General features: G+C 40.6%; 3 protein-coding genes across 14 annotated transcripts in view; all 3 read right to left on the bottom strand.

The window, feature by feature from the left end:
- The window catches only part of TRMT11 (tRNA methyltransferase 11 homolog), a 114,708-nt gene extending 113,327 nt beyond the window's left edge, over nt 1–1,381 (bottom strand). For 9 of the 12 annotated variants that reach the window (XR_001876983.1, XM_017828614.1, XM_017828657.1 and 6 more), the window contains exon 1: nt 1,265–1,357. Coding sequence is in view for 9 of the 12 variants with exons in the window: in XM_017828614.1 (XP_017684103.1) it covers nt 1,265–1,339 (75 nt within the window). In the remaining 3 variants the exon portion in view is untranslated. Of the gene's footprint in view, nt 1–1,264 lie in introns of all 12 variants that reach the window. The other 3 variants (XM_017828678.1, XM_017828686.1, XM_017828604.1) reach the window with 2 other exon arrangements.
- Nucleotides 1,382–9,634: 8,253 nt separating this feature from the next.
- On the bottom strand, nt 9,635–16,380 carry HINT3 (histidine triad nucleotide binding protein 3). The gene is made up of 5 exons (XM_017829157.1): nt 16,218–16,380; nt 15,641–15,758; nt 14,286–14,355; nt 13,355–13,481; nt 9,635–11,388 (listed from the first exon to the last, which is right to left on the bottom strand). The coding sequence occupies exons 1-5, from the start codon at nt 16,359–16,361 to the stop codon at nt 11,341–11,343; spliced, it is 507 nt and encodes a 168-aa protein (XP_017684646.1). The 5' UTR covers nt 16,362–16,380; the 3' UTR covers nt 9,635–11,340.
- Nucleotides 16,381–18,719: 2,339 nt separating this feature from the next.
- NCOA7 (nuclear receptor coactivator 7) overlaps nt 18,720–22,134 on the bottom strand; it is a 92,004-nt gene continuing 88,589 nt past the window's right edge. Inside the window, exons 16-17 of the mRNA XM_017827435.1 lie at nt 21,925–21,998; nt 18,720–21,003 (exon numbers count right to left, since the gene is read on the bottom strand). Coding sequence (XP_017682924.1) covers nt 20,868–21,003; nt 21,925–21,998 — 210 coding nt within the window. The 3' untranslated portion in view covers nt 18,720–20,867. The remainder of the gene's footprint in view (nt 21,004–21,924; nt 21,999–22,134) is intronic.

Genomic DNA, 22,134 nt, shown 5'->3' with positions numbered 1-22,134 from the left:
GAGGATTTTCTTACTAATGTAGAAACTGAGTGTATGCTAAACTACACATTCACCAAGGGCCCATAAAAAACACTTGGGATTCATAAAAAAGACCAGGGATCTTCAAATAAGTTACAATTTATTTTTGTTTCAATTATTTCTGTGAACACTACTTGATAAGGTAAAACAGATTTAGCGACAGGGGACACACTCTGCACTCCAGATTTTGCAACCAACCATCACACACGTGTCAATGACAAGCAGAGTGCAGCACTCGAGGCAGCACTTGCTCTGATCCCACCACAGAAGCTGCTCTACTCTGCCTAATCCCACACAGGCCAGTGGGGCACAAACCCTTCTGACTGCATGGAAGCAAACACTCAGGATCACAAGCCGAAAGAGAACAGTCCTCAGTGCCACTCGTGCGAGCAAGGCTCACAACCAGGACGCCAGCCAAGGCCTTGCTCATGTGCTCCCGGCCCATGTCACAGACCCTAGGGCTTCAGAGAGCACCATGCTCGCTGCCCCCCACATCTTCCTCCTGAAAATGCAACTCCTGCAACTCTCCTGCCTCACAAAGCTCCATAAACACCTGGGACAGGGAATCACAGAATCAATCAGGTTGGGAAAGACCTCTGAGATCATGGAGACCAACCTATCTCTGAACACCACCATGTCAACTAGACCATAGCACAACGTGCCACATCCAGTCTTTTCCTTAAACATCTCCAGGGACGGTGACTCCACCACTTCCCCCGGCAGTCCATCGGACACTGGAATGAGAGCTGACCCCACACGTCCCCCAGGGCTGCACCAACCTTTTCTGTACCCACACCACGCTGGCGGGAGCAGCAATACAGTTTAAACAAATTTTAAAAGTCACCAGAGCAAGACCTTGTGAAAGCATTTTTGTAACCCCATTCCCCCCCCCCCAGCTTCCCCTTCTCACGTGGAGCCCCACGTACTCTGCTGCCAACCTCTCCTAGCGCCAAAAGCAAGGAAAAAAGCCACCACGCAGACGCTCTCCACGGGGCAGGAAGGGAGGAGAGGCAGCCCCACGCTTGGGGGTCCCTTGCCCCGGGACGCGGGGAGCGGAGAGCGAAGAGGGACCGGGAGCCCTTCGTCCCCGGCTCTCCCCGAGCCGGGGCGGGCGAGGCCCCACCAGGGTCCGGCCGCCCGCGGGCACACCCGGGACCGCGCTGTCCGGGAGCGCTCCGGCTCCCGGCCCCGGCTCCCGGCCCTGGTCCCGGTCCCGGTCCCGGTCCCGGCCCGTTGCAGCGCTCACCGGCAGGCGGAACTCGAGATGCTCCTGCGCCAGCAGCAGCAAGTACCGCCGGAACGCCGGAGCCGCCAGCTCCATGTCCGCCCATCCCCCGCCCCCCGCATGCGCCGCCAGGAGCGGGCGGGCTCCGCGCCGTGGGGCGGGAGAGGCGGGATCAGCCCGGCCGGGGGCGTGTGACAGGGATACCCCGCGGACCGAGCGAGGCGGGAGGACTGGGTGCTGCGCGCACTCTGCGTTAACTACTGTTCATTTCGTCTCCTTCTCATCCTTCTTGTAATTTGTATTTTGTGTGTGCTTTATCATGCGCGCCACGTGTCAGGACAGCAGAGCCTGCGTATGGTTTATAAATAACTACACGTATCCTGGGGACACACGCTGGCTCAGAGGTGTTAGCACTGGTAGGGCAGCGCTGCGGCCTCTCCTGGCCACATTTAAGGATCTGGAGCATTAAATAACATTAAGAATTAACAGATGCCAAAGGAGTCGCATTCGTTTTTCCGTGGGAAGGAGGTCAGCACCGGCGGCGTGGGTGTCGGACCACGTAGAGAAGCAGATTCCCAGGAGAAGGACAGAGGTGTGACGATCCAACGGGGGTGGGGGAAGGGATTTGTCTTGCGGATTATATTTTATTTTAATATCTAGGCTTGATAACTATAATCTTGTACTCACTGATCTCCCTGTTATGTTGAGTTGAGAGATTTGGCTTATCCAGATTTTGGTAAGCTTTTCATTAGAATCAGGCTGGCTCAGCACTGAACTCATGTTCTGTATTTTATGTGCTAATTTTTGGACAGCTTTTTTTCTAGATGGCTAAGATTTTGCTCATGACCAGTGTGCACTCCACAGGCCACCTTCCTTATGCATCTCCATAATCCCATCCTGCAGCTTCTCCAGTTATCCCTTCCTGCAGTAATCAAAACTGAGGTTTACTGTGAAGTTTTAGCCCTGATGATTGACAAGAAAACAATCTAAAGTGACCTGGCAGCTAAACGTGAACTTTCCTAGAAGAGAAAGAAAAGAGGTAGATGTGGATCAGGCTTGTTCACCTGAGCAGTTGAATGCTGGCACCCAGCAATAAACACATTGCTGAACTGCTGACAAACCCCGAGAGCCTGAGATTGCTTACAAAATTTTGGGATTGCTGAGAGAGATTTATTGAAAGAAGCCTGCTTTTATTTTTACATTCTGTCTCACTTTAAATTTCTTAGCTGTATGGCTTCCATTTTTGAAACTCCTTAGGAGGCGTTATTGGTATTATTTTTAAGCTTAATCTCTTTGAGACTGGCTTTTGCTTACTTTATCTGCACTGCTTTATCTTCATAGCATTGCTGTCTGTTCTCACGAGATGAATACCTCAGTTTTCCAGTGATACTGCTTCTGTAGAAGAATTTAACTAAAGCCCTGGTTTTTTCTTGCTTCAGACTTTAGCACAGTTTGAAAGTCAATGTACATTACTAAGACTTACAGTGTATTTGATTCTGATGTAAAAACAAAATGCTTTTCAGATGCTCTGTTTGTAAACTGAACATACATTCCTGTAATGTCATTGAGGAGAATAAAGCAGTTTGTTAGTGTGGATTTGGGAAGTCATCCTAAATCAACAACATTATGTAACTATTTTAGGGAGAGAAAGAAAGAAAAATTGTCCTTTTTAGCCTTTTAGCCTTAAAATTTTGAGGAAAATTTTAAGTACACAAAATGTAATTACTCATCTTGAAATTCATCCAGGAAGCTAGAATTAACCACCTTCCTCTCACAAAAAAATATAACAATAGGATCATATGCCAATCATGAGTTTCAGTTTAAAAGTGAGAGAGCATGATTGAAAAGCCATTGTTTAATGTGTGCTGCTGCTTTTTATTCTCAGGTCTCTTTTGTAGCAATTGTGTTGCCATTTTCTGCTCACTCCATGCCCTCTTCTGGACCCAGAGGCAACACAAGTGTTTTTTGACTGACTTGCACATTCTGCTGGGGCATTCGGTGAGCTCTGTCACTGCTCATGGGTTCATGTGCCACAGCACCAACATGGTGCAATTTGGGCCAAGTTGCCCAGTATGGACAAATATCCATGAAATTCTACCTTAAAAACAGGAATCTTTTTAAATTATAGAAATACCTGTTCTATAATTCAGTTGTTAAACTGTTCAGAATTTGCATTTCTGTCCATTTCCCCATAGAAAAACTAGCACTAATCCTCGGTTTTGTCTTCAAATGTCAGTAAAAGTATCAGCTCTACTAATGTGCTATATGGAAACTCTAGTTTGCATATTTCAACAGGTGAAAAATACGACCCAGCAAAGACATGGTTATAACACATTCAGATCTCTGTAGGTATGCAAAAGTCTGTGCCTAATTCATCAAAATAATCCTGTACTTCGCAGATAACCCATAATCTAAGTACATGTAATGTCATAGGTGGGGGGCAGCCCGTGTACCCGGAGCGGTAAGGCAGTTTCCCCTCTGGAGCACAAGCTCCCTTCCCTTGGAGCCTGCCTGTGGCTTGTAGCTGGCAGACATGGCTGTGCAGCGCAGCCTTTTAAGGGAGAACTATCTATTCGGGTTTTGTCTTCTTCACTAAATAGGGTGTTGCATATAGTGACACGCTCACTAACTGGGATTTCCACTCCTCTTTGCAGTGCCTGATGAGGAAAATCCTCCTGCTCCCACCATGTACTGCCATTTCAGCTCCAGATAATATTTTCTGTGCATAATAACTTCCACAGTCTGTGGGAACCTTGTCAGCACAGCGTGAATTTGTCCACCTTTAATCAGCGCGCAGGCAGGAGAAAGGCTTTCCACCCCTTTACATGGGTTGCTGCGCTGCCTCTCGGGGAATGGTTTGCTCTCTTCCCGGGTCAGCCAGCACTGCATCAGGTTGTTTGGGAAGTCAGCGGGGCTGCCGGGTACTAGGATAAAGTTCTTTAAAAGGCATCATTGCAGGAAAAGTAAGTACTGCACTATGTTTGTGTTGCACAGAGGCTTTTACGAATAACTTATTGTGTTCCAACGTTGTTTCTGAATTTCAGCTGGATCGCTTTTACTTTCTTCATTGCTGTAGAATTATGGGTGGACTTAAAAAGTCTTCAGATATTTATTGTCTTTTTCAGCAGCCTTTCCTCTCACTTGAGCAAAACTCCTCCAAAAATTATCGAGCTGATTTGTTGTTTTTCTTTTACAGCTGACAGTGCACCTAAGAACCGCAGTTACAAGCAGTCATTGATTTGTTTCCTGCTTGAGCACCATAAAACGTTTTTCAAGAAATGGAAGGAGATAAAGGGCAGAGTGCTAAAGCTACCAGTGCAGTGGGTGACCTGAGGAGAAGTTGGCAGACCTGGGCAGAGGATCACATTGAGTATCAGAAAAAGAACCCGTTCAGCAATGACGACAGGCTTGCATCTAAACCTGCGCACACTCACCGAGGAGATCCTACCTATGGGAGACCCCCTGAAGGGTCTCGGACAGAGCAGAGAGGGAAAGATGCTCACTCACACGTGGGCAAGGAAGTAGAAGAGCTGTGCTTGATCATTAGAAGCACTGGACAGGTAGGAGAAGATGGACACGTGAGTGTGACATTCGGGCAGCTGTTTGAAACATATGTGACTATTTCCAATAAAGTAGTAGGAATCTTGTTAAGAGCCAGAAAACATGGTCTGGTTCATTTTGAAGGTGAAATGCTTTGGCAAGGAAAAGATGATGATGTGGTCATCACTTTACTGCAATAATGCTTTGTCATGGAATGAATTTTGCTGCATGGTTCCATTTGGACAAACATACCTAGACAGCACCTTGAAAGGTTTTCATTACAGAATTTCAACTCAGCTACCTACTGGGACATGAGCAGGAGAGAAAATTGGTGAGAAGGATAAAGCATATTATTGTAAAAATGTAGAGATTTGGACAGAAATCACAAATCATGAGCTAATCCATCACGCTGCCACTGGATTGTCTTTATCATCTACTATTATGTATATCACAGTTCTTCAAATGACTCTGCTGGCTTTTAGGTTACTGAGGATAAATAACTAACTTCCTACCATACAACACTGATCCTTGCAGGTTGTGAAATACTTGCTGCATGGGGGATTGAGATTTGTAAAACGTGAAATGGAAAACTTTTGTGGGCATTCATATACTTCTTCAGACAAAGAGCCTGGATATATTTAGGTTTAATTTCACACTGTTAAACTGAATAAGTGGAAGCTATTTTCATGAAGGAGAAAAAAATTCCCAAACTTACTAAAATACCACAGCAAGGATATTTGATGGTTCCTAAATTAGTTGCACCTTGCATGTATTTTGGAGAGCTGCACTAGTCCTGGTTTTTAATAGCCTATTCTTATAATCATATTTTCTCCAAACCTTCTGTGTCCTGTGTTCTTTTTCTTCTGTATCTCACACCATTTTTACCTCTTCTGTTCTTCCAATGCTGTGTCATACCCTAGAAGGTCACAAAGCTCTCTAGTTTTTTTGGTGAATTCAGCTATACCCCTTCATAGGAAGTAAGGTGCCACAATATAAAGATGTGAAAGACAACAGAAATTCTGTACTGGGGCACCTGTACATTCATAAGGAAAAAAAAGGCTCTTATTTCACAAAAATGAGGCAATGTTTTTTACGAGAGGAGAGATCCTGTAGTGCCAAATGCATAAATAAAAATATAGCAGTGCTGTCCCATACTTCGTTTACCAAAGGCAAAGCTGTGCTTTCCGAGCACAGTTGTGAGTTCTCCAAACTTTTTAAAAGAAAAAAAAAAGGACTGATTATATAAAATAGTTGTAATAGTGCTATTAAAAATAATCAGGAGCTCTATTTACAATAGTTCCCATCAGTAAAGCTGTAAAATTAGAAATCTAAAGGTCTGGTTTTTATCAGTGCAAATAAAAGCTTTTGTGTGGTGTTAACTACACTACTTGATGGGTCTTTAAAGATACTCTCTTGCATCAAAAGGATATTAAAATTTAATATAAATTAAGAACTTGATAAAAGTGATGTTACTTTATGCTATTTATATAAAAAACCTTTATTGCAAAAAGCCTAGAAGAAGGTTTTTTTGTTTTGACGTTTCCATCCAATTGGGATTTGCATCAAAATAAGCCTTTTTACTGAGCAAATAAGAATACAGATTTCATTATCACTCTGCCTCCTTTTTTTTCTAGTGAGAAGACAATGAAAATAGGAAAAAAGGAAGAAATGAATGTGCTGAAATAAGTATATCTGGGGAACAAGGGAGTCAGATGTAGGTAAAAACTGGATGAGGGAACAAAGGGTGGGTTTTAATCACCACTTAATTTTACCATGTTGGAAACTGGGGAATATGTGCTGCATCAGGCATTGCTGGTGTGTGTCCACTTAGTTTTCAAACCCTCCATTTCTTCCAAATAAATCTACGTCTTGCAGCTGAAAATAAGGCATGTCATTTGTGATCTTAAGACATTTAAAATGATTTGATTTTTTTGGAAAAGCATTTTTTGCCAAAGTGACGTGAGCACACCTCAGGAGATTTCAGCTCCCATTAGATGAAGTCTTTACATACATTTGGATTTCAAAACAAATCGAGCTTTTTAAAAAGCAGCTATGGAATGACTTTTGTTTAATTCTGTCAGTTCTGAAATTCAGTCAGGTCTGCTGTAGGTCTGTTAATTCATAGCTTGCAGGAAGCAGCATCAGGTGCTTCAAATGTCACCAGCCAACTAATGGGGTTGTAATTACCAGGAAATGTAATACATTGCTAGAAATTGTACAAATAATCCATGGCAAGACACACAGTTGAGGCAGTGTGTACTCTGAGCACCCCAAGATGCAACTCCAGCTTATATAAACTTACTAGTTCTTAAGCCTGGCTCAAATAGTTAAATATGAGCAATCTAAATTCTCACTGGAACTACTGTAAGCAGTTAGTGGCAGATGGTTATGCAGCCTCTGATGCATTTTCTCCTGCTGCTGGTTGGTTTAAACACCCCTTGAGTATATCTTTAAGCACACCTCTGATCAAAACAGATGGAAACAGAACAAGGTCTTACCTACTTTGCAAGCAACTAAAAAAAACCTTGCTCTATCATTTTATTTTGAATAAAACTAAGGATTATTATAGAAAAAAATATTATTTACAGAGGGGTGGTGTTTTTTTAAACCATTATAGGGCCACATTTCCTGCCTGCCAGCTTTAGATGAGCATTCTAGAAAGAGTGACTGAAATCCTTCTATGTGCCCACACAATGATTATAAACACTGAGCTGCCAAACTGGGTCAGCATCCAGGTTGACAAATCTGATCTCGTGCTTCCACTAATAGCCAGTATTCCAAAAAAAACAGCTAAAAGATAGGTAATACAATTGGTCAGCTTGCCCACTCCCCTACAGAATAAAAAATTACTCCTGAAGGCTGTATAGTCATGAATGCATCATATCTAATGGACATGACTCAGTTTAGCTACTAGTTTACAAGTTTTATAAAACTCGTTTCCTCATCTGTGATGTGATTAATTAGCACCTACACATGAAATGGGAATGTAAACACACAATTTTTTTTTCAGCAGGCTCCCATTAGAGTAAACGAAACAGAATTTATTGAATTATTTTTGCAAAAATTTTAGCACGTGAGGAGCAGTAAACTCCAACGCTCTAAAAGGTGTTCTTGCCCTATTCTAGGTAACTTTCAGCTCTTGAAATCTCTCCTAAACTTCACTTCTTTGCGGCAGGCTCCCTGAGTGGTCTTTTCTCTTCTTTCCCTTGAAGGTTGTGAACTCTCCATCTGTTTTGGACTGTACATCATATAGGGATTATCTGTGGTTTGTCTTGTCAAACACTGAAGGCACTTTCACCATTTCAATAAATATTGCACATCAGTTTGAAATGACAGTTTTTAAGCAGCATTTTATTGTTTCCAAGTTTGTCAGTTTTCAAATACTGTTTTCACTGATTTTCTCCCATTTTTATGCTTTTATTTACAGCTCTCACTTAAAAAGACTTTGGAATAGTTTGAGGAGCTATTACTACTTTAAGCACGTTAAAAATGCTGTCCGTAGTCAAAACACAAACTTTTCTTTCATTCTTAATTTAACAGCATTGTATGTGTATCTGTTTCATCCTTTCAGAGGAAGCTTTTAGTAGTTCAGCATAACAGCATTATTTTTTGGGTTCACATTAGGTTGGGAGTTTATGTAAAACAATTGAGCAAAACAGTACAAATAAAGCTTTGTCCTTTCTAAACATGAGGTCAAAAAAGCAGCTTTTCTCAGGATTGCTAATATTGGATCAAAGAACAGAGCTGGGGCAGTGGCTAAACAACTTTGCTTCTCCAGGCTCTTGGAGAGTAACAGCTACTGTGTTCACTCTGCTTATTGATCTTTGCTCCTTGGAAAGCTCTACAGATGATTCTTTAAGTTTTAAAATAACTAAAATCTTCTATGGAAGATGGTGACATAGTCAATGGGATTTGCCCACTGCCTGTTCCAGAGGACAGCCAGTAGTTCAGAACCGTATTCAAAGTATTAGGATAGGCTTTTCACAGAATATTTCTTTCCTAATTAAAAAAATTATCTGCAGAGTCCAAGAGTGCTTGTCAATGTAGAAGGAAAACGAACACAGTTCTGTGCTGAAAAATGCTAACGAGATGCTGAGCATTCCTCAGTAATTAATGTTCCTCTGTTTAACACTTCGTTGTTTGAGCTGGTTTGAGGCCTGTCTATTGCTATCAGGGATAAGTGAGATTCTCCATCTCACTCATCAGCAAAGCTCTGGAAGCTAGAATTATATCCAGATTTTTATCTTTCCAGTCTTATCATCATTTGTGCAACCCTTCTCAGAAGTTAAGATATAAAACTTGACCTTTTTGCTTTTGTGTACCTTTGCCAGCGTACTGAGTCTGGCTGGGACAGAGGTGACTTTCTTAAGAGCAGCCCATGTTTTGGGTTTGACTGGAACAGTGTTTGTAACACAGCAGTGTTCTGGCGATTGCTGAGCAGTGCGTGCACAGCATCAAGGCCTTCTCTTTTTTCTGCTCTGCCCTCTCCAGTGGGCAAAGTGTAGTGGGCACAACCTGCACACCTGACACCAACTGGCCAGCAGGGATATTCTGTGTCATATAATGTCTGCTCAGCAATAAAAGCTGAGGAGAGGGCTTTTTTTTTGGTGGGGAGGTGGGGGGATTGCTACTGCCCTACTTGTGGGAGGTCATGGGAGGATTACCTTTGCATTGCACACCTTGGCTTTCTTCTTCCAGTTTCCTTCACATATTAAACTGCTTTTATCTCAACCCATGAGTTTTCTCATTTTGCTCTTTCTGTTCTCCCATCCTGCTGGGGTCAAGGGTGAAGAGTGAGCAAAGGGCTATCTAGGGTCAACCCCCCAGTCAACTATTCCATTGCACTGGAAGATCATTCCAAGATTAGCATTTATTCTGTTTATTAATCCTTTTTGACAACAGTTCATGTTGGTACTTTAAATATTACATGTCACAGTTAAGTACAGTTACATAAATTAATTACAAATCAGAACACATGCACAGTATTAACTCTTGAAAGACCTTAATGTTTGAGTATTTCCCAAAGCTAGAAGCCAGCTCAAACCTCCTCATCTATTGCACAGAAGTAAAGTTCAGTGGCTTTAAGTCACACTTTTCCTACCAAATGTTAGAAACTAAAACCCTAAAGGGCTGCAAATTACATGTAAGTGCCCACTAATAAGAATAACAAGACATTAGGAAGAAGATCTTACAAATAGAGAGGCGTAAACTCTTCCAGGTAGAAAATGCTGTTCTTCAGACTGTTGGGAACTCCTTAAGTACTGTAAGAATATTACAATACCTCATATCACCAAGGCAACAGGTACTGGATACGTGGAAAACACAGAATATTATATTCAGGGAAGCTTGCAGGTGGAACAGACATCATCACCTCAGCTGCATCTAAATGCATCAGGTAAGGGCACTTGGTTAGTTTGACACCAAGACACGCTCTGTGAACAAAGAAAATCCACTCCATGTTTTCTAGAGTTTTAACTTTCCAAACAGTCTGCCTTATTATGGTATTGAAAAACAAAGTGCTGGCATTCCCAATTAGAGTCATACAGCAATGGCAAACGTTCAGCAGGTTCCTTAAGCAACTCAACAATTGAGTTTTCCAGTTTTGGGCTGAGTCCCTGCTATCCCAAATTCAAATCACATTGCTCTTATGTAAGCCTGCCACACACTTACTGCATTAAAGACCTGTTTCTATTATGACTTCACTTAGAATCCAAATTCAGCCAAGGCATTAGTAATCTCCAAGGAACTTCCAGTGAGAACAATATCAGAAAATTTGGATTTTTGCATCTACTGCCATGCAGAAGAGCAATGTATTAAATCCATCCCTCTGAACTCTTCGCTTTTTTTGTAAACATACGATAACTACTTTCAAACATTGTGCATATTAGAGGGAAAAAAACCCGTTTAAGTCCAACATACAACCACTTACACATAAACTATATTCAATGTTATATGGCATTATCACATCTTGGGCACATATTGTATTGACATTTACTATGTCATCGTGATGCAAACAAGGCAGGTAACGTTGAAGTGTTTTAGCACCAGAAAGTAATGGACTTTCAGCAATGCACCTACTAATAACTAGGCATAACTACCATATCATACAAATGTAGATGGAAACTTAAATGTCTTAATGTTACCTGCAATTCCAGAACAATGCATCCCGAAAATAAAAGCTTGATTCCGCAAGAAATACTCCCTCTGGCACCATGTACACGCTGTTAGTTGTAACTTGTTGCCTTACCTGCAGTACATTCCGTGACTATACCCTGCCTTTCATTAGGAAAAGTTCTTTGCCTGTGTGCAAGTGTGTGTGCATATATTATGCATGTATATACACAAATATAAAATTATAATTAAAATACACTGAGCTATTGCGAGAGAAGTATACAGACTGAAGAGTCCAAAGGAGAATAAGGTTGGCAGTTACAAAACCTTTGTGCCTTTCCTCATAAGGAACTAAAGCTTTTTTTATCCTGGAATATTATTGGCAACATCAAACTCTGCAACCTTAAATCAGAGCTCAAAGACAAACTGGCTAATGACACAAGTTTTCAGCTGGCACCATTTTCACTTTGCAGTCTCTCAATCAGCTGTTCGGCCTAGGAGAGAGAGAAAGCAATGTTTTAACTACACCATGGGCCTTCAGTTTACTGAAAATTCCATTTTAAAAACAGTGACGCTGACAGAGCATTTACTTTGCACTTTTACAGACAGAGCATACAACAGAAGCAGAATACAACAATTGCTTTCAACAGCAGACTCTCACAGTTTCTATCACATTCCCACACTGTGATCAGAAGAGTTAACATAGCCTATGGAAGTCAGAGGATGCTGGAGCAAATAAATGGCAAATCTATTAAAGCACTGTGAATTTAAAGACCTCAGAAGAAAACAGTGCTCATAACAACCAAGTGGTGAGACCTGGGATTTGCTGTGAGACGCTCCAGAGCAGAGTGTTGTGAGCTCTCATCACCCAGCAAGCGGCACACCAGCTACATACAACGCTGAGAGGTCAGGGGTGTCTGTGTATGTGGTTCATGTCACGAGATACACATCACTCTTTGGTCCTGTCCCTACGCTCATACGTGCTTTTCTCATTATATGGCTTTTCTCATCATATCACATCTAGGGCAGAACTGGGACAGCTGTGTTTGTACACTAACAGCACCAGCTCACCAAGCCCTCAGAAAGGCTCAGGGCAGGAGGAAGTCTGCCAACAACCAAGCCAAATTGAGCCCACAGGCACTTCTGAAATAGATGAGTTTACTGTCAGTCTTTCCTTTTTTTGACAGTCCTACCGAATTAAACTTTTAATTTGAGCTAGTGCTTGAGGTTTTATTGAGATCTCCAAAGGAACTACATTAAAAGGTGAAAAGTTTAAGTTTGGCGTATTTTAAACACACACAGTGAAAATGCAATCAGCTACTTAGGGTAGGAACTTAACAGGACTTCAGTAGTTACTGTGGGTTTTTTGCAGTAAATGAAGCTACATAAAAGATGGAGCAACTGAAAATGAAGTTATCTGAATCCTGATTTGCATTCTGAGACAAGTACTACATTCAAGACACTATAATTAAAAAAACCCAAAATCAAACCAAACCCAGCACCAACCCAGGAACATTTTTCAACTTGACAATGGGGCAAAATACCTTTTAAAGTGCATTCATATTGAATAACCAGACTTCATACAGACCTCCCTGAACTAATCCAAGATAATAAGCAGTAGAACTACACAACTATACTTATTTTAGGGCCAAATATTTGTAAGATCCTCAACAACACAGCAGACACATCTGCTTTTTTTAAGCTGAGATCTTCAGCGAGGTACCACTGTGAAGAAGCCAAGTTTCTTCTCTTTTGTAAGAGGCTGTCTATAGTCTTTAGATGAGACAGACATTTTTCAGCAACTTTAATTTGGGGCTGTGTAATTATACCAGGATGCCGCAGCTACATCGCAAGGATAGGTGCTTTGCTGTATCAAAGCAGTGAGAGTGAGCTTTAGATCCCAAGAGAGAGATTTTCAAAGTGCTTTAGTCAGTGCCAGTTCAGTTTCACTGCTTATCTCTACTGGCATAAATCAGCAAAAACTGACACAAATCAGTACAAACAATATTTTTGTGAAGCAGACACTTGTTTTAGTCTAAAGACGACAAGATGAACTGATAAATGCAATAATTAGGTGGATATGTTTTCACCTACACTGGATGAACCAGAATATGTACAAAACAGTCCATCACATTTGAATATAACCTTTAAATTAATCTTTTAAATTAAACCTCAAATATTTACAAAGTGTCCACAGAAGCATATCTCAGAACCTGAGCTTCACGTAAGATCCAGAAGTACTATACTGTTTGCTGTTATTAGTACTCCATTCCCTGTAATAGGTAAAAACCTTAATGTTTATGCTATTATGTTTTTCTCAAGTGGTTCATGCAAAATATACATGATTAAGAATTATAGCAACAACAAAAATCATTGGTCAAAGTTAAAAGGTTAGAAAGACATCACATTTTCAGCTTGCAACTGAAAGCCTATCAAAAGGCTCATGTGCATTACACTCACCGTTATAAACCAGTAGGAATTGATTCTGTAGTACAGCCTGGATAAGAATCCTAGCTGACTGGCTGGGGCCAGGACATGAAGATGCAAGTGGGATATTGAGCAGAATGGAGGCCAGTGAAAACCCATTCTTTAGAAAAGGAAAAGAAGTAAAAGATATTAGTGATGTTAATTCAGGAAGAAGTGGAACATTGCAGGTTATTTAACATGATAATGGAATTCACAACTCATCCCATTCTTCTTGTACAAAAAGGCAAGAACAAAAATATGCCTTTTCATTATATCACAAAAAAACTTTTCAGAAACCCATTAACCTCCTCCCTCACATCTCTGTATTTAAGATACATTTTTTTAAAAAAAGAAACAAGAACAAGTATTTAAATGTATCCTATCAAGTTTTCAGCTGGAAAACCAACTATCAATTTTAATCATGAAGGCCCATCTCCTTATTTTTCTATACTGTTTAAATTATGTTATGGTTTACTTCAGCCATCAAATGCACTGCCTTAAACTACAAGGTCCAGCACTGAAAGAAATGAATGCTGGTATGACTGAAACACAATGCAGTGCCCTTGAATAGGACAAAGTTATACCTCTCTTCTAGCATCTAGGATTTAGAGCATACTCTCAGCATATAAAGAGAAAGCAGCCTTTTAGGTAAGCTGTGTGAAGTGCCCTCCCTATTCCAAGATATGGTTGTTAAAGAATCTCAGAGCTGGAATGCAATCTGTGCCGGAATTCTATCAGACAAAAAGTTTATATTCAATGCCAGCAGATTCTACTTGAGAAGTCATACAATAAGTGAACGTAGACCCAATTTCTTCAATAAATCATACTGCAGTTTTTGCCACCATTTCTGAAATAACATTTTAAAGTTAAGTAAAAGTAAAAGTAAAAAACCATGCTCAGTAGACAGAAGGTTTCCATTACATACCTTACATCATTCAAGTCACTAAAATTATTTTTCTGGAGGACAGATTTTCCAACTTCCATCATTCTCTTCACTGTTAAACACAAATAAATTTGATTTAAACAAGGTATTCTTCAGAATATTAACTTCAACAGACTAATAACATTGAGATTACAAACAAGGGTTTTTCAAAATATAAACACTGTAACTACTCCTAATCAAACAAAGACAACCAAGAGAGTGTGTGCAATGACTGACTGAAAAATTGCCACTGTTAACCAATTTCCACGTTAGTGATAATTTTAAGTGTGGTATTATTCTAAGGACTTTGGCCAAAGCCATGCTATCATCACATCCTTATTAAAAAAACACAACAAATACTGATTGGTCAGAATGCTGACGTTTACACTAATTCCAGTGCTGTACCTCTATACGGGTACGGGACTTTGATCTCCAGGTCCTGTGCAGCCTGGTGTAAGTTTCAGAGACAGTACACAAATTAAAATAAAATTCCTAGTCCTACTTATTACTAGGACAAAATTCCATTACTCTGTCACTAAAAATGCAGCAACTCCAATACAAAAACTGAATGTAAAAGTCAAAGGAATTGTCTTCAATTCAAACACATACAAAAGGTATTTTTCTGGAGAAAATCACCCTATGTTTAGAAGAGAAATACTGCTAGTGATGCAAGATTTGCAAAATACCACCGTATCTATTTTCTTGCATCACCTGTAAATTTCCCTAAGATGGAATCTCTTCATGCATGTATGGCTGTAGTTTCTTCTGTTACTCAACACATTTAGCTAGGCATATCTTGTGAAACAAATTCCAGGACAATGTTTTCCTAAGAAAAAAGAAGCCTGGCAACAATAAATCATAGCTTCAACATTTTAGAATTTTATTTTTTCAAAATTTTTTAAAGTTTATTGGAACAGCATTTCCCCTTTTCATCTATCACTCTCTTTTTTCTGAAAAATGTAGCACTTATTTCGAAGTACACATTTCATAAAATTCTTCTATTAAGTTTCTCATATAATTTAAAATTGCATATATATTTATGAAAACACAATGAAACAGCACATAAATGCTTTAATAATAAAGTTGCAGTTCCAACAAAGTGCAGAGGCATCTGTACGCCACGAAAGCATAAGAGACTTCATGCACTAGTGCAGTGTTTTTACAGAATTGCAAAAAAAATGTGCCATTCCAGAACAGCACATGGAAGTTCCCGGGAAGCCTAAGTCCCTACCTACACTCACATCAACTATTTCCGTGTTTACAAATAGTGTTCAAAGGTGTAATTTACTTCAGAACGCACTATTTAAGGCTGTAAAAAATTATTTTCCCTTAGCTTAAACACACACTTAGAGCCTTACCGAGAGGTATGTGCTCTGCCTTCAGTGTTTTGCAGTTTCCCATGTGCTTCACAGGCACCACCAGGTAGTGGTGGGGGGCACCAGGTTTCCTATCTCTAAAGCAAACAAGGTCTTCATACTAAAAAAGGATGTAAACATATTAAATTGATTAGGATGAGGATATTGGCGAAGAGTTGGCAAGAAAGTCCATCCTTCCCATATCAACAACAATACCAAACTAAAAAATCTAAAAATATCTAATGTCACAGCTGAAGTAACTAGAAAAAAAACCTTGAGATTTTTGGAGCCAGCCTAAAAGCACGATGTCCTGACCTCCTGCAGTCAGGAATCCTCGGCGCCAGCTTCACGGCTGCTGTGCCAACATTTACGGAAGGCACAGCGTTTTCCATCCGATCGATGTTTCACCCCCATGTCCACGAGTAGGAGCTGACGACCCTCAGGGCTGCCGCGCACCCGCCCCGCCTCTGAACGCGTCCCCTTCGCCAGGCGGCCGCCCGGCACCGCCCGAGGGAAGGAGGAGGGAGGTGGGAAGGATGGAAGGATGGAGGCCGCGCTGGCACCGGTGCCCCTCACCCACCTCGCAGGGGAGCAGCGCCGTGCCCGGCTCCTCCCGGCGGGCGATCCTGCAGAACACGCACTTCCCGTCGTAGCCGCCGCCGCCATTCCCGGCTTCGCTCCCCTGGGCGGCGGCGGCCGCACCCGCGGCCTCCTCCTCGGCCATGGCCCCGCTCCCGTTCCCGTTCCTCTCCCGCCGCCTCCCGCGGCCGCGCCTGCGCCCCGCCCGCCGAGGGAGGAGCGCCGGTACCCCCGGAGTCACTGGGAACAGGGGCTGATTTTCCAGGGGGCACAATCCTGAGCTTCCTCGGAGCTCTGGGTTAGGCCTCTAGCCGCACGCCGAGTGACACCTCCGCAGCATCGGCAGAAACGCATGGAGTCTGCTCACTTCAGTGAAGTTTTCACTGAAAAAAAAAAAAAAAAAGGTACAGACTGGGAATAAAATCAAGTGATTGCACTCTGAGGTCATTAAAGGCAAACTGCCAGGAATAAAAAATAAATCAAATCCACAGTAAAAAGGGCAGATAGAAAGTTCTTATGACACTGGATCTGTCTCCACTTACTCATCTGAAAGTTTTGTCCAGCAATTCCTTGATCAATACAAAACATGAAAAGTCTTAAAGAGAAATTTAGGCATTTTGCCCCTATATTTCAAATACTAAGCTTACTTAGATTTATATATATGCAAAAATAATCTTAAAATACCAACTCAGGTCTGTTGCAATCAGTTCAGGATCACTAGTATAATTCCAGAGATTTTTCCAATTGAGCCTACGTTTTTTCTTCTACACCCCTACCAAAGAGGGCTAAAGTCTGATGTTAGGTCTAACTGCATAAACTGACAACCCTGAAATTGTTGCCTGCTCACAACAGCTACACTAATTCACAGTCAAAGTGAGATATTTCATAGAATGGTTTGGGTTGGAAGGGACTTGAAAGCTCATCTAGTTCCGCATCCCCTCCCCCCAACCCCTGCCATGGGCAGGGGCACCTTCGACTAGACCAGGCTGCTCCAAGCCCCATCCAACCTGGCCTTGAGCACTTCCAGGGACAGGGCATCCACGGTGTCTCTGGGCAAGCTTTGCCAGTGCCTCACCACCCTCATCCTATCAACTGCTTCCAAAGCTAACAGAGGTATTTGTAAGTGGTAGTTATCTTTCAATTTCTAAAAATGTTTTCTTAATAACTTGTATTTTAAATTGTTTGCACTGCTGCAGAATCAACTGACTGTGGAATTTCAATGTTTGTATTCTTCATGCAGCCCAAAAGGCATAAAGTACTTGTCCCACTGATGACAGGATATAGTGTTTGAAAAGGTAACGAGATGAAAAATTTAGACTGAGATTTTTCAAAAATGCGCAATTTTTTAGGGCCAGCAAGCTGTGCCTGTACAAACAGGACATGGTTAGCTATTCTACCTGAAGCAACTCATTTGCCAGATTCGCCAACCTGCAGAGTGCTGGGCATTCCTTTGCAATGTCTTAACCTGCTCCTTTTCTCTGCTTCAAACAGGCAAATGAAATCTTTAAAGTTTACAAATGAGAATTTGTGGTGGTTTGGGCTAGGCCTGGACCCTTCCCTGGTTACAACTGGTCACCAAGGAAGGCCTAGCCCAAACCACCACAGAATTATTGAGAATAACTAGATATTCCTTTGCTCTAAAGCCAGATTTGTGCAAAACATCTAATGCAAAACCTTCACTGAAACCAGTACCAAATAAAACATCTGCACTTACCTGAGTAATGACAAGCCTTACTGAGTGCACATTTTCGCACCATCCCAAATCAAAAATCTTTATCCAAGTAGCACTAAAGCACATGCTTGACATTGCAAGAACAAGCTTTTGTTTTACCTGAGAGAAAAATTACTAGTGTAATTTTCCAATTACTTTAAGAGAGTCGTTAATGCATTTCCCTCAAAGCAAGGCTCACAGCACACTTGTTCCATTGCACACATAAGCGTAGTTTGTTTTCTCTTAAAGCCACTTCCGTATACAGTAAAAAACAATAACACCCAAGAAGCAAGTACTTTTAAGACGTTGTATGCCTTTGTCTTGCTTGGGCAGAAATAAAAATACATAAACACTTTGAAAATATGAAAAGGGTGCATACAATAATGATTTACATGGACTTATGACTTCTAGGAACAGGTTGGTCAAAAAAGATGAGGGAATACATGTCATTCCCTACTGCTGATAGTAGCAGCAAGAACTACTAAGTTAATTGTTTAACTGTTTACTGGTATTTCTTAGCCCTTTGTTAGTCTATCTCTGAGTGAACTCAAAACACAGCTCTCTTTTAGGACATACCATACTGCACACACAGAGAAAAACCTCAAAGCCCAAACCAACTCAACCAAAAGCTCCAATCTCCTTACCCGTGTTTCTAAAAGATGGTATTGCTAAAATTCTCTTTTTATGAGGAGGCACAGGTATTTGTCAGCATAGCCTGTAACTTAAACTACATCCTTTAATCTTTAAAATGTCCTAAAGTTTGTGAATAAAAGAGAAAGCAGTTGTAACAAGTTTCTGAATGCATAAATTCCTTTATTGAAAATATTGTGATAGCACTGCATTACATATATTCAATATTCATAGTTCAAGGGTCACAGAATTTTGATTGAACAACACTGTTTTGAATAAGACCACAGCGTTTAGATATGCTCTGACAAGATAATATAATGGAGTAAGTTGTAGGTTGCAATAGTGAAATGTATGTAAAATGTTGAACTTAGTTGGTCTAGTTTTGGTTGTTGTGGGGGTTTTCTGTTGATTTTTTGGGGTTTTTTTAACTATTAAGTAGTCTGCCACCATTTAAAAGAGCAAACAGTGTTAAATATTCTGGGTATCTTCAAAGCATTATGCTGTTAGCAACTTCCAAAATCTTTTAAAGCATTACCAATAAGAACTTTTTTATGGCTGTAGTAGACCAACCATATAGAAAGGGAGTGTGTGAAAAATTCACGTGCAGTGTGATACAGGCTTACCATATATAGCACTGGTTTTTTAGACAGTGAAATTTCTGTGCAGGATTAAGATTTAGAAATGCTTTTCAAAAAAAAAACACCTGGCTTTTTTTTTTTTATTTAATCTATTCAAAAAGGAAAGAGCAGTAACTAAATTGAGTTGTATTACTCAGTTATTAATATTCCAAAATTAGATTGTACTGTTTTAATGCACGCTACTGTTTCTAAAACCTGCCTTTCTCAGGACAATGACACATTCAAATCTAAGGGCAGGACAGCATCCTAATGTTGGTTAGGCCTGAACTGTGTAAACAAAACCACAGCTTAATGGCAAAGCAGAATTCCTTAGCAAACAGTGAAGATTGCCAGTCTTCTCTCACACTCTCCCTTTTTACCAAAATTTTCATTTTGTACTATAGTCTTTTCAGCTTTGGCGGGCAGGGAGTATAATTTCATCTCATTAAAAACAAGCAAGACTATTTAGTTGCCTGTCAAATCCTAAACCACCCTGTTGCTTCAAGGGCCTTTTTTTGGGGAAAAGAAATATTGTATGTAATTACTAAGAAAACAAGTTTTACACTAACGTGACCTGGCCTGCAAGGAAAAGAACATTCTTCTCTAAATCTCCATTGTATCTTCTCCTTAACAAATTCTTAAATTTGTAGAGAAATGCTCATAAAAGCACAGTGAGAGGCTTATTTTGAATCATTTGGTGGTTACACAGAAAAACAATTCTCTTTTAAAAATGTCTTTCGTAAACAGTCAAATAATACTAGGGCAGATGCTCAGAGTGTGCCGTCCCAACTCTGTGGATTGCAACAGAGCCGATACAGTCTACACCACGTGGCACTTTGCCCAGTGTCTCCATACTGCCAAAATAATAATCTATTAACAGGAATGTGACAGCAGAGTTAATAAGAAGCACTATCCACCTTCTCCCTCATTTCAGGAAAAGAAAATGAAACAGAATTATGCACTCAAGTGTTTCTGCCAGAAAAACAAACCCTCTAAATTAGGGTATAATGAAAACAAAATCTCATTTACAAAATAAAAATATAAAAATTAACTTCAAAAATCAAATAAACTGATTCAGAATAAATGTCAATGCATAAGAAACCTACCTCAAGAGCAACTATTTATCAAAATGAGATTTGAAACATGGAAAGAAAAAATCATAACTAATATATTCACAAAAAAATCTGCTATACAATAACAATAAATAACATTATTTTAAAAACATGTTCCCTTAAGTGCTGTGTACACCTGTTTCTGACTCTTTTCCATGGCAAACAGTATGCTGTAGATTTTGGTAAAGTAACCTTTTATTTTTGGTCAGCATTTGTATGTTGGAACATAAATACACATGGAATGTACTAGATAGTTACAGTTTTCCCAAAGGATTTTTTTCACAGTTACATAAAAAGTTTTCAACTTATACACCATGAATGTTTTCATAAGCATCATATCTTCAAGGGAGGCATGTTGGAAGAGGCAGTAAAAAACACTTCAGAGTGATCTCTTACTGTTCCATCTCTTGCTGCCTCTCAAAACCAGTTCTTTTATTCTTGGGTTGTTTGGTTGGGTTTTTTTGCGCAGTCATGCTCTGGTACAAACTTGAGGAAAAAGCGTGTAACATTGTGAGGCAGCCTGCACCTTCTAGTTAGCTTTTAAGTGCCTAATGGATCCAGTCCTTAAGGCAGTCAGTATTTCACTCAAATGTCCATACTTCTACGTCCTGTATTATGAAATCTTCTTTCTTAGTTAAGATGTCATTATTGAAGGTGCTGCAGGAATTGCTTCGCCCGTGATACAAATCTGCATCTAACCATAAGCCAAACCGGCCACTAAAAAGGAAACACACAACAAATTTTGAGTTATTTATAATAGTAAAAATACTGAAAGCTGTAAAAACAATCAAAGAAACAATACGGAGAAATCTAGGTAGTTCTGAGGATCTCTTAGACCAAACTTGAAGAGCTCAGTCATGGCAAACCGCTCACCAGGAAGCCTGCAGAGCAGTCCCCTTGCTTTGTTTGCACCAGTGAGTGGAGCAGTGCACAGGACCTTGAGAGGGCCCACAGCCCCTCGAGCCATTCGACTGTTTGCACTGCCAGCTATGGCTCACACCAGGGCATGGATGCTGGGGTTCCTCCCTTGGCTGCCTGGATGTGGACACAGCCCCTTCTGGTTAGGAGGAGGAGGCAGGGAGTTTATGCACTCCCAATGCAAACCATGCCCAGAGGTACCATGGTACAACCTGCAGTAAGCTTTAGTTAGTCACAGAGCCCTAGCCCTTGATTTCATACCCACTGACCTCTCTCAAACTCACGACCTGACTATGCACTGTCTGTATCCTTGCTCTCTGGATCAACAGAATAATGACAACTTAATAAGGACAATGTGATAAACCTTAGAAGCTGATGGCAAAATTGCCATTAAAGATTATCTTCAACCCTCTTCAGCAAGAGATGTATCTACCCAAAACATCTGGATTTTTTTCTAGCTAAAAAAATACCCAACGAAAAAACAACACTGCAACAAACCCTACTTGGCTAACATCAGTCACTCTCTTTAAGCAAATGAAATTGCTCTTAGTCTGTAACAGAAATCAGATTGCTGAGGTATCTGCACTACACAGACTACATACTTTTTACTGCTAAAAGTTCAGACAGTTGACTGCTAAGTTTGTCTTACATCTACCATTGTCCCTATTCTCATTTAAAATAAAGTTGGCCACATGATTTGAAAACCAAACATTCACTCACCCGCCACCTCCAAGCTCCAGAGAGCTAGTATCTCCATTGATAAAGTAGGTATTCTCTCCACTCCATTTGAATACCTGAAGAGGGGGAAAAAAACCCAAATATATTTGGACTGTGAAGATTCTTGTGCTCTCAAACTCTTAGGTACCTACTCTTAGCAGGTATTTTATGGTGTAGTCATCTTTTATTTTACTTTTTTCTTGAAAGGGGAAG

This window comes from Lepidothrix coronata, unplaced genomic scaffold (genome assembly GCF_001604755.1).
Source record: "Lepidothrix coronata isolate B3197 unplaced genomic scaffold, Lepidothrix_coronata-1.0 Scaffold5, whole genome shotgun sequence".
In the NCBI taxonomy this organism is placed as follows: Eukaryota; Metazoa; Chordata; class Aves; order Passeriformes; family Pipridae; genus Lepidothrix; species Lepidothrix coronata.
Note: the sequence above shows the minus strand (reverse complement) of the source record. Positions and strands in the feature narration are given on the sequence as shown.

Excerpts from the sequence above, each read along its gene's own strand:
- HINT3 (XM_017829157.1), bottom strand. The coding sequence starts at position 16,361 with ATGGCCGAGGAGGAGGCCGCGGGTGCGGCCGCCGCCGCCCAGGGGAGC. Across the intron at positions 14,356-15,640 it reads GGCAGAGCACATACCTCTCG|TGAAGAGAATGATGGAAGTT; the intron begins GTAAGGCTCTAA and ends TGTGTTTAACAG. Across the intron at positions 11,389-13,354 it reads ATTCCTACTGGTTTATAACG|GCCGAACAGCTGATTGAGAG; the intron begins GTGAGTGTAATG and ends TCTCTCTCCTAG.